Source organism: Labeo rohita, chromosome 3 (genome assembly GCF_022985175.1).
Source record: "Labeo rohita strain BAU-BD-2019 chromosome 3, IGBB_LRoh.1.0, whole genome shotgun sequence".
Taxonomy (NCBI): domain Eukaryota; kingdom Metazoa; phylum Chordata; class Actinopteri; order Cypriniformes; family Cyprinidae; genus Labeo; species Labeo rohita.
Window position 1 is genome coordinate 19,106,599 of NC_066871.1, and position 17,232 is coordinate 19,123,830.

The 17,232-nt window shown below is 36.4% G+C and overlaps 3 protein-coding genes across 3 annotated transcripts; 1 reads left to right on the plus strand and 2 right to left on the minus strand.

Annotated features, from left to right (window-relative positions):
- Positions 1 to 390: 390 nt before the first annotated feature.
- mmp25a (matrix metallopeptidase 25a) lies at positions 391 to 4,359 on the minus strand. Its single transcript, XM_051101811.1, has 10 exons — positions 4,330 to 4,359; positions 3,551 to 3,683; positions 3,259 to 3,418; positions 2,744 to 3,039; positions 2,449 to 2,628; positions 2,257 to 2,353; positions 2,104 to 2,183; positions 1,178 to 1,330; positions 722 to 1,000; positions 391 to 644 (listed from the first exon to the last, which is right to left on the minus strand). Exons 1-10 carry the CDS (start codon positions 4,354 to 4,356, stop codon positions 391 to 393), a joined length of 1,659 nt encoding a protein of 552 aa, XP_050957768.1. The 5' UTR covers positions 4,357 to 4,359.
- Positions 4,360 to 5,676: 1,317 nt separating this feature from the next.
- On the minus strand, positions 5,677 to 8,154 carry unc119.2 (unc-119 lipid binding chaperone B homolog 2). Its single transcript, XM_051106800.1, has 5 exons — positions 7,476 to 8,154; positions 7,281 to 7,394; positions 6,411 to 6,501; positions 6,098 to 6,270; positions 5,677 to 5,979 (listed from the first exon to the last, which is right to left on the minus strand). The coding sequence occupies exons 1-5, from the start codon at positions 7,759 to 7,761 to the stop codon at positions 5,846 to 5,848; spliced, it is 798 nt and encodes a 265-aa protein (XP_050962757.1). The 5' UTR covers positions 7,762 to 8,154; the 3' UTR covers positions 5,677 to 5,845.
- Positions 8,155 to 11,225: 3,071 nt separating this feature from the next.
- Positions 11,226 to 16,226, plus strand: si:ch73-248e21.5 (uncharacterized). The gene is made up of 2 exons (XM_051106785.1): positions 11,226 to 11,359; positions 12,367 to 16,226. The coding sequence occupies exon 2, from the start codon at positions 12,375 to 12,377 to the stop codon at positions 13,653 to 13,655; it is 1,281 nt and encodes a 426-aa protein (XP_050962742.1). The 5' UTR covers positions 11,226 to 11,359; positions 12,367 to 12,374; the 3' UTR covers positions 13,656 to 16,226.
- The last annotated feature ends 1,006 nt before the right edge of the window (positions 16,227 to 17,232 follow it).

The following is a 17,232-nucleotide window of genomic DNA, read 5'->3' on the forward strand; positions in this document are numbered from 1 at the left end:
TTTCAGATGCAGTTCAAATATTGATTAAAGTACTGTTTAGTGGTTTTTCATTCACTTCGTATTATCTTTGAGACCATCTGTGTATTTATAAACATTTTTTAATGCCCAATTTATGTAGTGCGTCCAACAATGTATACTATACAGTTTTTAGAAAGGAGTATGTCACATTATTAAGACACCCCGAATACACAGTATTCAAAAAACAGGCAAACAGCCCTGAGATTACACGCTCCATCTGCTGAGATTCTAAAGTGTGCAACCAGTGGACACTTTCCTATCCAGACAATGGCGGAAATGTGCTGCTAAGCAAAAATCAAGTCCACTGACTTCACAGGTAAAATCACAACATTAAAAAACAACAATACTACACAAATAAGAAGAAATTTATCATTAAAATATAAGAACCAAAATCCAAACCATGATAATTGAATATTTAAAGGATGATAAAGCACATATCATAGCTGCTGTACTCTGAACACAAGTACAATCTTTCTCTCCCCTGGGAATCTCAGGTGTGTGAGTTGAAATTTGACCATCACATTTCATCCAGTCAGAAGCAATGGATTTTGGAAAAGTAGATTCCTGATCCAGGCCTCCTCTTTTTAAAATCCAGTAGTTTGAGTCTTTAAAGAAGTAGGTGTCTCCTGAGATAAATACAAATAAAATGGTTTGAAGTCGGTTTGAGAGAAAATGAAACTTTTATGATAAAAAAACATCTTACCATCCAGAAATCCAATGATATCATCAGGGTGCGAGGGCATCCCCCAGTTGGATGCTGGTTTAGGGTATCCTTCCTCCAGCTTCCTCTCTGTTCCCGCTTCATCAAACCTCCAGTACTCTCCATCACTGAACAGGTACGTCTTCCCATTGTGTGGCCACACAAATACTGCCTCCACCCTTTCTGTAAGTCCTCCTGCAGAAGTAAGTAAACCCCATTCTGAAAGTGGTCGCGGGTACCCAGGGAGGGACACTGTGTCTTTAAATACCCAGTACTGATTACCTGAGAAAGACAGAATGAAAAAGAGTCTATATAAAGAATGAACACGTTCCTGTGTACCACAGCCAATAAAAATCTGTTTTTCAGTCACTATTAAATTTCTTTATATATTATTTTAAGGAAATATATATTTTTTAAAAACTTGCATATTTTTAAATTTCAGGTCTCTTTCTTTCTTACCAATAAAGAAGACAATATGTCCATCTCTTCTCTCATATACTGCATCAACTTTGGCTGTTTCTGGAGGCAAACCAATCCAGAAGCTGTGGATCAGAACTGCAGTCAAGGATATTAATGAGCCTGAATGATGATGTACCCTCCAAAAGTGTGGACCTGATAAAAAGCAAATGGTTTCATAATAACTTTCTACAAATAATATTGTACTAACTACAAAGAATATTGTTGTGTGAGGACACCACAAAGAGAACAAAAAAAATGTATCACAGTTTCCACAAAAATATAAGCAGCAACCGTTTTCATCATTAACAATAATAAGAAATGTTTCTGTATCATGTGACAATAGAAAACAATTATTTTATGTTATGTTTATTACTGTATTCACTCTAACAAATAAATGCACCCTTAAAGGGCTAGTTCACCCAAATATGAAAATGATCCCATGATTTATTCACCCTCTAGCCATTCTAGGTGTATATGACTTTTTCATCTTTCAGATCAATATAATCGGAGTTATATACAAAAAGGTCCAGAAAGTTAGAAATTACGTTTCATAAAGTTTTAAATATGGCTATTTTTCTTACACAAATGCATTGTTCGCTTCAGAAGGCCTTTATTAACGCCCTGGAGCCATGTGGAGCAATTTTTATGATGGATGGATGCACTTTATTGGACTTCAAAATATCAACACCCATTCACTACCATTATAAAGCTTGGAACTTCCAGGACATTTTTTATTATAACTGAAAGAAGCAAGTTAAATATACCTATTATATATACCTATTATGGCTTGAAAGTGAGTCAGTCATGGGATAATTTTTATTTTTGGTTTATCCCTGTAATGAGCATAAGAGACTTCTTTCAAAAACATTCAAAAATCTTACTGACCCCAAACTTTGTAAAATGGCAGTTTAAATCAAACATCATACCTCTAAAGAAGAAAACCTCTCCTCTGATATTAGCGACTGCATCATATCCTCCCTGACAGTGATCAGCAGAGGCTGGTGGGCTAAAAAAGCGAACAGCATTAGGAAAAATATAACAGTCATTGTGAAACCTGTTTTGATCACAGTGTTACTCACTGATAGGGATGATGTAGAGGATCTGGGGTCGAGAAGTGGGGCAGACGAGTTGTGGGTGCAACAGCAGATGGAGAAGGTTTAAAATCTTGTCTTTTTCCTGTATAGTAAACAGTTAGGAGAAGTTAGGCATCAATCCATCTATCCATCTATCTATCTAAAAGTTCTTTTATTCTTATATATATTAGGGAGTACCATAAAGTGCTTGTATTCTCAGTCTGTCATCACGAGGTAAGAAGTAGCTGTGCATGTCTCCCACAGGACCGTGGTAATAGGGCTTCATGATGGAGTCATTGGAGGATGAGTGAAACAGGCCTAAAGCATGACCAAACTCATGAACTGCAACTGTGAATAAATCTGTGGAGCTGCTCCAATCTGTGGAATTGTCAACACATTAAACATTTGAGCACATCTGACCAATCTCCTGTTCTTTTTTTTATGCTAGATAATGATGTCAGATCCACAAAAAGGTATACAGCATCTAATTCACCTCCATAGCTCCAGCTCTCTCCATCATCAAAGTGTGTCTCACCAGCAAGATCGCCCTTTCCTGGGAAGAATGCATGTGCCAGAGTGCCCCCCTTGCCATCAAAAGGATAGCCATCCTCATGGTAGCCATTGACAAAGGTGACTTTGATGTCTGTCCGTGGTGATGGGCCGCTTGGAGAAGGGTGGAAACGCAGAGGTGTGACATCACTCCATACGCGGAGGGCAGAGGTCAAAATGAGCTTCACAAGCCCTGGATGTAAAGTGGGAGATGTTGAGGGAGAGGGAAACTCTTGCACGCTAAGGAGAAGAATGGAAAGATGTGGGATTATTAGACTTGAATATTCTGAATAAGGTTACATAAATGAAGGCCTCACTGTAGAAAAAAATAGCCCTATATAACCTATTCAATTTATGGTACTTGCACACACGTTAAGACACTTTTTATACTTTTTAACAGTTTTTTATAGTTATTTTTTTTTATGTATATAATATATTGCTGCAACATAAAGATCACACCTCCAGGTGATGTCAGTCTTGTCCCAGCTCAATCTTGGCAGAGTGTATCTCCTCTTCATCTTCCCTTTGCCCTTTCTCTTTCCTTTCAACAGATCCTCAGAGCTGATGGTGTCTGGGAGAGAGCAGCGAGGTCTGGCCATCAGTTCTAAAGTGTCACGATCTAAAGTTTGACATAAGTATAATCATCAGATCTAGTGACAGAAAGATCACAGCACATAGTGCTTTCTAAGGGCATTCAGCCATCTGATTGAACATATAAAATGTTCAAAAAAGTGAGGAAAAAACCTGTCACCTAGTTTGCCAGTTTCTTCAATGCCAGCAAAACGCTGCATTTTACGGACAGCTTCTTCAATGCCCTCCCTGGTCTGAAGTCGACCAATAAGAGAGTCTGGAGATGGTAAATACCCATACCGTATCAACCAGTCCTGTGAACACACACAAACAAATACTCACATAGGCCTATATTTTTAAAGGAATTTAAAAAAAAAATTAGGTTGCACTTTATTTTACAGTAAGTGTACTTAGAGTGTACCAACCTAAGAAAGCTGTGGTAATATAAGGTAACTACATGGGGTAGGGCTAGGTTTAGGGGTAGGTTCAGGGTTAGTACCTAGTTATTGTAATCACTATAATAAGTAGATGTACATGAGGAACAGGACAGTGAAATAAAGCGCTACCAATTGTTCTGAATGCAGTGAAACACACAAGCTTGAAATTTACTGTACACAATTTACATTTTAGATTTGTGTTATGAGTGCATTACGTACAGTTTTATTTAACTCTTATTTGATATTGATGTAATTATAACATCCATTGATCAGATTATTTATTTCATTTGTTTTTTCATTGTTTTGTTTGAAACCATTTTAATGTTGAAATTTTAGGAACATGATCCGCATGAAGTAAATGTTTCCCTAAAAAATCATTCTCAGGCGACAAATATTGCCCCTTTAAAACATTTCTCACACAGTCATCTGATCACCACTGCATACGATATACATTAAAATACATTTTAAAATAACGTATTACATCAAACTACCGCTAATTTCCATACAGAGTGAATATTCTTACCACTCCTCGGGCGTATTGATCCGGCATCAGCGCAGGACGCGCGCTCACAACACTGAGAAGCGCGGCGCCGATCATTGCGAGAACTGCGTTCATGGTCATCCAATGTGATGTTCACGGGTCATTCACACACTCTAAACTACCACTTAAAGTGTAAACACACAAAACTATTGACGGTGAATCACGAAAATATCCTTGAGTTGTGTTAACATTAGGCATCTAGAATCAAAAATGACTGTAAAGTCACAGAGAACAGTGCATGTATTCTTCATCCACACAGCCACGCTTTGACCGCCGTTTCACGTTACTTCCCAAGAGGCTGGGTGTTGTTTTGATCAATACTGTCCTGCACCTCTCTCTCCCCCTCTCTTCCCCTCAGTGGGAGCATCCTCTAAATGTGTGACCTCATGAATGCACGTGTGACCCCTGAACACGGGAGTGCTGTGTATGAATAACCATATGGCACTGAAAACAAACCACGAAGTGAAAAATTACATATTACAGTTATTTTTTTTTTTTAAGGAAATGAATTCTTTTATTTAAAAATGATATTAAAGACGTTTATAATGTTACAAAAGATAATAAAATAATAGTATATAATGAAAAAAATATTTAAAATTGTTCATGCGATGAGTGAAAAAGACTAATTAAAAAAATAAACTCACACACTTATAAATACACACTTTGTTACATCAAAATAAGACTTAAGATTAAGACTTAAAATTAGATTTATATAATAAATAAGCTTTCAACTGATGTATTGTTTGTTAGGATAGTAAAATATTTGGGAGAGATACAACTATTTGAAAATATCAGGATGCAAAAAAAAAAAAAAAAAATCAAAAGCAATGCATATTACTAATCAAAAATTAAGTTTTGATATATTTACAGTAGGAAATTTACAAAATATCTTCATGGAACATGATCTTTACTTATATCCTAATGATTTTTGGCATGAAAGAAAAATCAATAATTTTGACCCATACAATGTATTTTTGGCCATTGCTACGAATATCCCCATGCTACTTAAGACTGGTTTTGTGGTCCAGGGTCACATATAAAAACAGTATTATTTTCTATAATTATGTTGGGGGGGCGTAAGACCCCCTGGTAAGAGGAAAGGGTACTGTGCATTGTGTTCTGATAAAAATAGACAGGATGTTATGAGCTTCGGTGCGGGTGAATGAATAAAGGGAAACATTAATTGCAATAAAAAAATAAACCATGCATGTTATGGATCCTCAAGATGTTTGTTCTCTTAATCATCATCTGGGCTTCCCTTTACCCTATATATTCTTACCGAGTTGACAAAACACTGAATCACCAGTATGTTTTCTGATAAGGGTTTTTTATTACTGTGCAAGCAACACAACATCTCCCCAGCACAAACACTGGTAAAGTAACAAAGAAATGCTGTTTCCTAGTTAGAGTTTATGGTTTATGAAACCAAATATACAGCACTACTCTGTATATTATATTACCAGCTGTGATTGATGTTACCATGCCTTCTGATCAGTGTTTAGGTTTGGTTCTCATTGAGCTCCAACCCTTGGCTGAAGGAGTACTCTGCCTTATGATGCATGATTAGTGTGTTATTGGCGAAGTAGAAGCTGTCTGACCGCGTCTCAAAAGGGTGGCTGATCATCTCCTCAACTGAAAAATAACACAACATAGTCAATACTGTACACTTATACAAGCACCGTATGTTCACATTTTAATGCAGTTGTAAAATGTGTGAAACATGTTGTAAATTTGTGTGTTAACTACTCACTTGTGTGTGAATCCAGATCTGGTAAGCAGTAAATGTGTTCACAGGTGTTTCTGCTGTGCGGGATACAGAAACCGATCTCAAAGTCAAACGTCTTCAGCAGCAGATCCCTGAAGTAATGCCTCTCAATCAGCCGAAACTTGTTGACTGCCTTACCGCCCACTGTAAACTCAAGCCTGTTCAGAAAAGAGATTACACATTATACAAACACATTAATTAATATTACAATTAATCATTTGGATTAAATATTTCAATCTATTCTAAAGGCTCCAATCAATCATATAAAAATATAAAAATAAAATAAAAAAAAACATACGTGGCTCCAATCTCCCTGAGATTTAGAAAAGCAGGACTGAAATGATACTGAATGAAACGGCCTGCATCCAGCTCTATGACATCCTTAATTTCTATGAGAGAAAGAGGTGGAATTTAAATCATATTTAGGACAGAGCTGTTCTAGTTTAACTGAAAATGAGACATTTTAAATGAAAATGAGAAATGCTGCCTCGGCAACAAACTAAAATAAAATATTTAAGGTGAAGTACTAAAATTACAAAAAATGAAACTGAAATAAAAATTAATTAAAACTAATTTGAAATATTAAAAAAAACTACTAAAAATGACAAAAGCACATTAAAACACTAAAACATCAACTAAAATAAAAATAAACTGAAAATGTAAAAATAAATGCTAATTAAAAATATTAATGAATACTATAGTAGTAAATAAATACTACATGCATTGATAGTATTATTTGACAAATATATATATATATATATAAATACTATAACAGTACATAATGCATCTGACAAAAAAACATGATGAAAATCACATAAAAGCACCTAAACCCCCCAAAAACAAACAAACAAAAAAAAATAAATAAAATATATATATATATATATATAAATGCTAAAATCAAAAGAAATAATATATGAGTATATCAATAATACTAACACTAATTTAGGAAAGAGCGAAACAGAGAGTAAGGACGAAATAAGACATTTTTAAAATGCAACTGCACATAATGCCCACTAGAGGTCAAATGACACGTTTGACTCCTTATTAGCATAAACAGTTCATAAATCCAATCTGAGACATCATACTTAGCTAAGTTATCTGTCCTCCGGAAAATCATCCAGTGAAACTGATAATAAGTGAATGCATTGTTAAAAACGTGCTAACATACCTGTCGGACAGTGTCGTTTTAGGTCCAGAATGACGGATCCGCCTTCCAGGTCTCTTATTTTGAATCGTGAGAAGCTAATATTGTAGATGTTGTCTTCTGGGGAGCACAGGTAGTCTGTACACATAACCAATAACAGTAAAGAAAAGAAAGTATTGCAGTAACAGAAATAAACTTCTTGGTTTGTGGTGTCCTCACCGTCTGTGTATCCTGGTAGCCTGAGGACATACTGAGGAGTCACAGGGTCACCCGGCTTCCAGTCCAGCAGTACCTCCTCTTCAGCTGCAAGTCCTCCTCCTGAAATAAACCCATTCCAGACCTCTGTGTCCCTCAGATCCCCTCTGTCCTGCATTTCTCCCATTTCCTCTTCATCCTCCTCAGCTTCATCTTCCTCCTCTGGTTCGCTGTCCTCGTCTCTCTCAGAGGACATTTCCTGCTCCATTTCTTCCTCGCTCTGTAGTTCTTTCACACCTTCACTATCCATCTAATATCTTGGCCTGAAGAGTATTGTTTATCCTCGAATGTTTTTGTCAGGTTAACTAACACAGGCCCATCTGTTGCCTGGCACTCTCTGTGATTACCCTCAGCACTTCTCTCATAAACTGTCTCAGTGACTCAAACAGATTAAGGCTTTCTCAAACAGCTAATCCAAGACAATCCTCAATTAAACACGGACACAGCAACTATGGCATCAATGAAAGGACAAAAAGGAATTTGAGATAAACAGACAGCACAGAACGGAGTTATATAGCAGAATTAGGATATGGAGAACAGTGAGTGAAAGAGGAGAAAGAGATCTGCAGGACTGAAATTAATAAATAGAGATTACAGAAAAGAGGGGTGATGAAAGTGAGAAGTAGAGAAGTGAGAAATGAAGTCACAGCCACAAGCTATGTATCAGCAGTGGTTCTCAATTTGTGGGTTGCGACCTAAAAAGAGTTCACAGCACATTTGACATTCAAATGTTTGAGTTCAGTAATACATTTCTGAAAGAAAGTAATACTTTGATTAAGCAAGGGTACAAATTAATAGAAAGTGATAGTAAACACATTTACATCATGACAAAATCATCCAAGAATCCTGAAAATATAAAGCAGCACAGTTGTTTTTTTTGTTTTTTGTTTTTTTTTTTTAAATGTATGAATAATAAATGTTTCTTGAGAAGTTAATCAGCAATTTATAATGATTTCTGAAAGATCATGTGACACTGAAGACTGGAGTAACGATGCTGAAAAGCTAAAAAAAGAAAAAAAGGGAGGCAGTTCCTCCTCAAAATACTGAATGATAAAAAAAATTGTAGTACAAAAATAAAACAATGCCAGTATTACAAAATACAACATTAAAAAGCATATAAATCACTTGTTTTTCTAAAGAAACATTGTCCAACAGTGACACCAGCAGGTAAACTTACAGTAGGAGTCTGTGTCTCTCTTAGCTCCCCTGAGCCCATTGAATTTTAACAGACCCCCTAAAGCGTGTGGCGAGTTTGGTGGGGGGTAACTTAGAACGAATGGGGGGGAGAGTCACGTGAGAGGGACAACGCCTCCATCGCGATATAATTGGATGTAACTGGTTATGTTCGGCTCTGATTGGTTCATGTGATAAACTCCGCCCCTTGTGTTTTTGCATGTTCTGCGTTTGTGAATCAGTCTGAATGAATAATATAGTAATGGGGTTAATGGGATGACTAATTTTAAAAAGTAAGTAAACAACTCACACACTTAGATAAAACCCTACGTGATCTCATGATGAAAACATACCTGTAGGAACCTTTTCGCAGTAAGGACATATCGCTGCAGTTTCCAACAGAAATTAACACTAGAGGAGGTAAAACAGCGAGCACTTGTAATCGTTTTCATACACAGTTTCGCTTTCAGGACATAACAAGCTTGCTTGGTAGCTCAGCCGACACAGAATTGGACATAGGATGCTTAATCCTTGGGTACGAATCCCTTGAAAAACATGATTCGAGCTGAAAGGTGAGAGACCGAAAAACAAGCTAAAACAGCATGTAATTACATCACATTTGCTTTTGTTCACACTATTGGGTAGGTTTAGGCATAGTGCAAATGGTATGTTATTTTAAAACATCATGGAGCCATAGAGTTATAGCGCCACTCAATGGATATTTCAAGTCAGAACTGCAGTGACACGTACAAAACCAACATCACATAAAACATACCACATGTACATTCATCTGTTCCAGGGAACAACGAACACTCTTTTAGCACTACTCAGTAGACATTTTACATTGAATGTGTCACGAAACGTACATGGCGGGTACGTATTTCGCCTCTTGAGAAAAAGTAACCACAGGTACGTTTTCGATATAGAATAAGGTTGGTATAACCACTTTGTTATATCAAAGTAAGACTTGACATGGCATGAAAACATGATCTGTGAGAGCTTTTAGTGAGTAATCAGATCAGTGAAATTTAAAAGGTAAGTTCACCAAAAAATGGAAATTAGCACATTATTTACTCACCCTCCAGGCATCCTAGGTGTATATGACTTGCTTTCAGACGAAACCATTTGGAGTTATATTAAAAATTATCCTGGCACTCCCAAGCTTTATAATGGCATGGGTGGGTGTTTCTTTTCAACAGCCCAGAACAAGCCCAATAAAGTGCATCCTTCATTAATTAAAAAAATGCCTCACATGGCTCTGGGAGGTGAATAAAGGTCTCCTGTAGAGAATCGATGCGTTTTTGTAAGAAAAATATCCATATTTAAAAAGTAATAATCACTTTAATCTAGTTTGTGCTGACAGTTCTACACGGAAGCAACTCCGCAACTCCCGAATGGCATAGGATGCAGTGTCACAAAAACCAACGTTTATTTACAGGAGCAAAGGAAGGAAAGCTTGCTTACTTTAGCAAAGGAAAACCAGTTTCCACTTAGCTTATATCAAAATCCTCCAACATTTTTCTGTACAAATCCTTGTTTTGCACTGTGCGTCTCTGTATGTCACCTCTGAGTGGTGCATGCGCAACACCGACGTCCTACATAATCCGCCTGGAGCTGCTACTGTGTACAACCAGTTGGCACAAGCTAGATTGAAGTGATTATTATTTTCTTACAAAAACGCATCATTTTGCTACAGGAGGCACTTTTTATTATGGATGGATGTACTTTATTGGACTTGTATTGGACTGTTGAAAAGAAACACCTGCTTATGCCATAATAAAGCTTAAAGGGGCCAAAACAATTTTTAACATAACTGATTGCATTTGTCTGAAAGAAGGAAGTCATATACACCTAGGATGCTTGGAGAGTAAATAATGGGTTAATTTTAATTTTTGGGTGAACTATCCCTTTAAAGTAAATTTCTGTGTCTGTGACCAATATTTACCAAGCTTTGATGACTGATGATCTGATAAATTCAAAAATACTTAAAAGTTAACTATTAAAAAAAGAACAGCTGAACAAATAAAATATATAGTTTAAATTGTTACTGCCTTGAGTTAATAATAAATGAATAAACGTAATAAATGTAAAAGGCTTAAAAACACTAACAGGCTTTAATTAATATAATACTGATAACATTGCAAATGCAAAAATATAAAATATAATCGTTTTTTTCTTTTTCTAGTAGTGTGATGTTTTTTTAACCAAGGCAATCTGACTGTGACATGAATTTACATTTGGTAAAAAAAAAAAATATACACAAATACATACACACATGATATACACACATGCATACATTCAAAGCTGTAGTGACATCTTCGTCACCTTGTCAGCACATTTTTTTTCTAGTAAGTTTGGTGTCCTCATTGGTTTGTTGTGCAATTGATCAATCTGAATGTAATGTGAGTCAACAGGATGTGTTCACATCTCTGTTTTATGTTTTTTTTCCGCAGCAGCACTGATGGAGGGAAGAGGAGGAGTCACTGTACCACATCCTGCTTTACCCCAACCTCTCGCCTCATCCCACTGTTGGCATGGTGATCAAACTGTCATTTCCTCATGTCACTTGAAAGCTTTAACTAGGGGGAGAGAAGTATCCCACAAGGCACCACTGCGCAAGCGAAGAAATCTCGGTGCATCAGGAAGAAACCAGCGTGATGAGTTCTGAACATCAGGTAGAGTTTCTTACTTTCTTTCAATTGCGTAAAACTAAAAAAGAAGATATACAGTCAAAGTTTATGTAAGAGTTCTTGTCAAAGTTTATGACATTTTGTAATGTGTTGTGTCGCGTTTATTGTAGGCCTGGCGTGCTTATCGTCAGATCAGTCAACTGAAATTAAAAGTGTTTTATTTAGCAGGAAATGAAAGTATTGGGCATTTTCAGGGCAAATAGCAACATAGAAAATGGTCACAGTTGCCTTGCGATTTAGATTGTTACACTTGTATTTGTATTCTATTGACTCAACAAACACCAACAAACTGATCTAACAAAAGCCAAAAAAGGAGAGATTTTGGTGTTTTTTGTTCTTTGTTGAAGCAGTGTATTTTCAAAAGAATCGATATATATTTTTATATGCTAACACTTTACAATAAGGTGTCATTTGTTAACATTAGTTGATGTATTAACTAGCATAAACAAACAATGAACAATACATTTATTACACTATACATACATATGTATATAATAAAATTAATATAATTGTAATATATATATATTTTTTTATCTTTTTATCTTTTTTTTAAGAAACTAATATTTTACTAATTATAAATTGATCAAAAGTGACAATGCAGATATTTATAATGTTGCAAAAGATTAATATATATATGTGTGTGTGTGTATTTATGTGTATATAAAAAAAGTAAATAAAAAATAAAATGTTATTAAATAAAATACGTAAAAAAACTATAATATAATACAAAATTAATATTAATCTCTACATATACTAATATACTAGCATTTCAAGTTGTATAAATGAACATTTTAATGTGTTATGAAGAAATATAAATTAAAATGGTAATATCTACCACAAAGAAAATATAAAAATGTTCATTTTAATTTTATAAGTACAGGAAATTAATACATTAATGAACTGAATTTTGTTTTGTGTGTGTGTTCTCGTTTACATTTCCCCGTCTTGTTGTCACATTGTCTGAACTCATGTCGTCTCTTGCTCTTTTACAGAAGTCACAATGGAGATGACTCTATTGTCCATCACAGTGTGGTTCACTCACTTCCTCATTGCCTCAGCTCTTTATTCTGACACACTGTCTCCATACACCCTGAGTGACTACACTGAAACCACGCTAGTAACTACAGCAACAACAAAAACAAACCCAGAACCGACGACCCTTATATATTCAACGGCTTCATCACCTCTGACGGCATCAACAACAGAGGACAGCAAAACAAATGCGCCCACTGAAGTCTATACCCAACCAAATATAACCTCAAATGTAATTCTAACACAGGAAACAGCATCCTTGCATGAACACAACACCAGTACACCATCTCAAAATGGCATGACGGATGATGGCGAGAGTGTTAGCACTGCTGGTGATGTTACTATGAGCCATGCAGATACAAGTCATACAACAGTTTCCAGTAACTTTGCAAGACTGACGCCACAAAGGGACGACAGTAATGAAACAGGAACAATGTCAAGCATGAGTTACAACTATGATGGGAGCACCGTTAAGACTGCAGACATCTTTTCAGACCCAGTCAACAGTGTCTCAACAGTGCCCTGGAGACATTCGACAGAGAACGAGGACGTGAAAACGAAAGCCGATGAAGGAAATTATGAAACAAACTCCACCCAGGCCACATTTGCTAATATGACTGAGGAGTCGAGAGGAACACGAGGCACTGAGGGAAGTTATGGGTTTACAAGTGAACACAGAGAGGAACATTACAACACATCAGTGAATACAACTGATGTGAGTGCTACAACAGAAACAGTGAGTAACGAATGGTCAACTTTACAAAGCACAGATATTCCTATTACCACACCAGGTTATACAACAGAGCAAGGCCTGATGGTTACAAATGCATCTGAAAACCACACCTCAATAGGTGGTGTAATAAACTCTACAACGCAGCAGAACACACACGGGTTCACAAACTCTACACCACCCATGGGAAGAGAAAACAGGACAGGAACAGGAACACCCACACCCGTTGGTACCACCACCAGTATCAACATCTCAATCATAACCGATGTCATAACTGACAACAGCCTAAATACCACAACCGTCAGAACAAACAAAACTGACCCCGAAAACAAAGTGGGGCATACATGTGTGAACACAAGCCCAGAACCTCATTCTCGAAAATCCACGCTGGTCTGCCTCATCACACTGTTTACTTTAGCAATGACCGCCACCATATTTCTAGGCATAAGCATCTTCCTTTGGGTGCGTCTGTCGGTCTTCAAAAAAGATGAGGAAAGAGAAAGGAGGTCGGACGAGTGAGAAGGAGAGCCTCTGGGCCGACCCCAAAGCTTCGGTGCAGGACAGAGTTGAGTTCTGGTACGTCAACGGATCCACGCTGGAGGCCGACAGGAAGGAGAAGGACAGAAAGAGGCAGGAGAGGATGAAGAGAAGAGGACGGGAGCAGGATAAAGAGGAGAACAGCCTGTGGATTCAGCCTAGAGTGACTGTGGATGACATAACGGAGTTCTGGTACGCAAACAGACGCACGAGAGAGGAGAGGATGCGTGACACGTAGTCATAAACTTTGAAAGACACCAAAGGAAACAACTCAGATTTCGGTGAAAAAAATTTATTTGAGCAACTAAATAAGTCTGAAAAAGAATTCTGAATGTTGTTCTTGTGGTCATGGGCCTTTAATTGTCAGAGGGATTTGTGTTCAGCTAGAAAAAAAAAAAAGACAAAAGAAAAAAGACAAACTCTAGGTTGACTGAACTATTAAATATCGACAAAGCTGACATTAAATAACGAATGAAAGAGCAAGAGCTTTAATTATCATGAATGTGAGTTTCCTAGTCAGAAACTCGACGCAAATGACCTCTTAAAAGTCATATTTATAAATGGATTTATAAATATAAGTTTCTGAGTTAGGTGGGCCATATGATTTAATGTATGTAATTACATTATGTAATTTTCACCGCTAGAACATGTTCAAAACAAACAAAGAAACAAAGGCGTAGTTTGATGACGCGGTGATTGAGTGTGGAATCATGGGAGTTGTTGTCTTCATCTTTACATCCAATGCAATCTGATGGGACTTGGGTGGAAATCATGTTCATGGATGAGCTAATGTATTAAAGTTTTATTAATGCCACTGTAGTATGTGGCAGGATGAAGCTGAAAGCTGTGTTAGCGTAACGAGGCTGCTGGAGTGATTGCTAATGAAGGATGAATGCTACACACAGCATGAAAGCTGCAGAGCTTTAATTATGCCACAGTCAAGCACTTCCGCTCTTTCCGGTCATGCGTTATGTGGGGTAAAGCAGCGATGTTTTATCAAACTAGACACATTGACTCTGTTAAGTTGTGTTATAATGCTACTCTGTGCGTTCGTCACCTGTCTAATAAAACGCATAACATATTAAAAAATCTTTGGTGTTTCCATAATTTCTACAAAATAAAGCCGGAAATCGAAGGTGTATGATGTCACTAGCAGGCGACGCAATGACAAGGGACGAAACACTAGATAAATTTCTTATTTCTGTAGATTTAAACATTCTCGGAAACATTTGGGATAGTGTAAGTACACAAGACAACAAAATATATAACACTAGGTGTGTTTCCATTACAGATTTAAAGTATTTTAAAAATATCGTTAAAAAAAATGTTGAGAAATGACAGCGTTTCCATTAACCGATGTTATGCAACTAAAACGGAATATTTTCCTTTTGCGATAGTTCATGGCGAATGATGGTGGTAGATTTATGTATATCGCAGACATTACACTAGCCATTAATTTTAATTGTAGGAGACATAGGCGTCTATCTTTACAGAAGCAGCGTGGAGAGCCGGTTCTGGGACTGTTAGAAACGTGCCGTGGCGTGTTATAGTACATTAAAGAATGATCACGTGACTTTTAAGTACGCAAGGTGACCTGTAAATGCGAAAAAGCCGCTTCCAATGCAGTTTTATGAATATTCCTTTTTTGAACTGCCTGAAAAACCACCACATGCAAGCTTTTTTTGATATATGGGAGTTTTCGCAAAATTGACGCGTTTCCGTTAGGCATATTTTCAATTAACAATTTTAATTTGTGCAATTTGAAAGGAAAGGAAACACAGCTGCTCTTCTAGTGGATTTATTAAAATGTTACATATTGTGCCTTTAAATTTTATAGAGGAGAAAATCAAAATATTTGCATTTCTTTCTCTTGCCATTATGCTCATGTATATTTAAGTAAATAACCATTAATTTAATGCATATTGTTTGCATTTTACACAGCAACAATAATATATATATATTTTTTTTTATGAAATTCTGGAATTGTTGACAAGATGACTATCTAGATAGTGCGGTGAATGTATACAATAGTGCAGTGAATGTTCATATGGTTACCAACTTATGGGATGACAGATTTCATTCAAAATCTGTTAGATATTAACTAAATATCTTCAATGCATTTTGGCTTCAGTACAGTTTCTTCAAGAAACAGGCAAGAATGAAACCGCCGTCTTCCATGATTTCTATTGTTTTTTACAACAAAGCACTTAAACACAACAAACTCGTGATAACTTCAAAAGTGGGAAGTACAAATTGTACGATAGCACATGAAGGCAGCATGACAGTGCCAAGTTTGGTGGTGAGGGTCCAGACAACAGGCAGCTGATGCTCGGTTTGATTACCGATGATGCAATAATTTGTGTTTTTGGTCAAAGCAAGAGGATGTATGATGATGTAAATATTTGTTTTTCGCGATGAGATGTTTTAGCTCTACGTATGTGGCGGTTTTTTTTTCATTTTATTTTGTTGTTAAAGTTATTTTTCAAGTCACCATTAAAGTGTTCTCTGTAAAGTTTCTTCTATTTTACTGAATAAACACATGCACAACTTGTTTTGGTCTGTACATATAATTCTGTATAACCATTTCAGTTTGCTCAACAAATGTATACACAAGTTAAACAAACTGTGAAAGTTTGACATCACTATTTTGTAACATTAATGCTCATTTGAACTTAAAATACAAGTTTATATAGAGTATATGGAACTAATTTAAAAATAATTTAGGGTACAACATCATTTATTCCAAATGTGTGTCCTGAAGCTGGTTGCGTCATGTTTTCTCAACTAATTTTTACAGTGACATTAAATGGATGGACGTCAGTCAGTAAAATAACACCTCCCACATGTCAGACGACCCTAATTGTGGGCAAGACGACTGACGTGACTCCAGAAAGATAAACAGCGTGTCTCCTTACGTGGAAAAGTGAAGGGAAATTTTTGCTACACTGCTGAAAAATTCAGAAATGCCTAGGTTATTTTAAAAAAATTCCAGCCCCTGAATAAAATAAATAAATAAAAACACATTGGTATAATAAATAATATGCATTTTTTAAATATGCTTTATATATCATTATATCATTTTAACAGCTATTCAGAATTTTTCATCCATATACAGGCACACAATTACAGTCTGTGTTGCCACCATCACTTGGTCAGGACTTGCGATAACTTGCCCAAGAAAAATTCTAGGGGTGAAAATCTCTCATAACACATTGTCTTTGGAAATCTCACAGTGCTGGCTTGAACTTGTAAAGATTATCATGTGACATAAAGTGAAGTAAAGTAAATATTGATTCTGAGATGGTGTGAATCGATCATTTTGATGCAAGATTTACAGAAGACGATGCAGGTTTCTGTTGTGCTTGAGTGGTGAAAAACAGAGTGAGAGACAAACGTCATGAAAAGGTGCTAAGTGTTCAGAAAGAGGAAATGAAATTGTGATCGTTTTCTGCTGAATTTAATTTAGAACCTTCAGACCTGCAATTGTGTTTTCTGCTGAATTTAATTTTGAACCATCAGACCTGCAATTGGTGAAGTTACCAAATCCTGTTCAAATATG

What these genes read in the sequence shown, in the direction of transcription:
- mmp25a (XM_051101811.1), bottom strand. Translation starts at nt 4,356, where the DNA reads ATGCCGGATCAATACGCCCGAGGAGTG. An exon ending in TGAAGAAACTGGCAAACTAG is followed by an intron (nt 3,419 to 3,550) that starts GTGACAGGTTTT and finishes GTCAAACTTTAG; the next exon opens with ATCGTGACACTTTAGAACTG. An exon ending in GAGAATACAAGCACTTTATG is followed by an intron (nt 2,354 to 2,448) that starts GTACTCCCTAAT and finishes TTTACTATACAG; the next exon opens with GAAAAAGACAAGATTTTAAA.
- unc119.2 (XM_051106800.1), bottom strand. Translation starts at nt 7,761, where the DNA reads ATGGATAGTGAAGGTGTGAAAGAACTACAGAGCGAGGAAGAAATGGAG. An exon ending in GCTACCAGGATACACAGACG is followed by an intron (nt 7,395 to 7,475) that starts GTGAGGACACCA and finishes TTATGTGTACAG; the next exon opens with ACTACCTGTGCTCCCCAGAA. An exon ending in CTCAGGGAGATTGGAGCCAC is followed by an intron (nt 6,271 to 6,410) that starts GTATGTTTTTTT and finishes TTTTCTGAACAG; the next exon opens with GCTTGAGTTTACAGTGGGCG.
- si:ch73-248e21.5 (XM_051106785.1), top strand. Translation starts at nt 12,375, where the DNA reads ATGGAGATGACTCTATTGTCCATCACAGTGTGGTTCACTCACTTCCTC.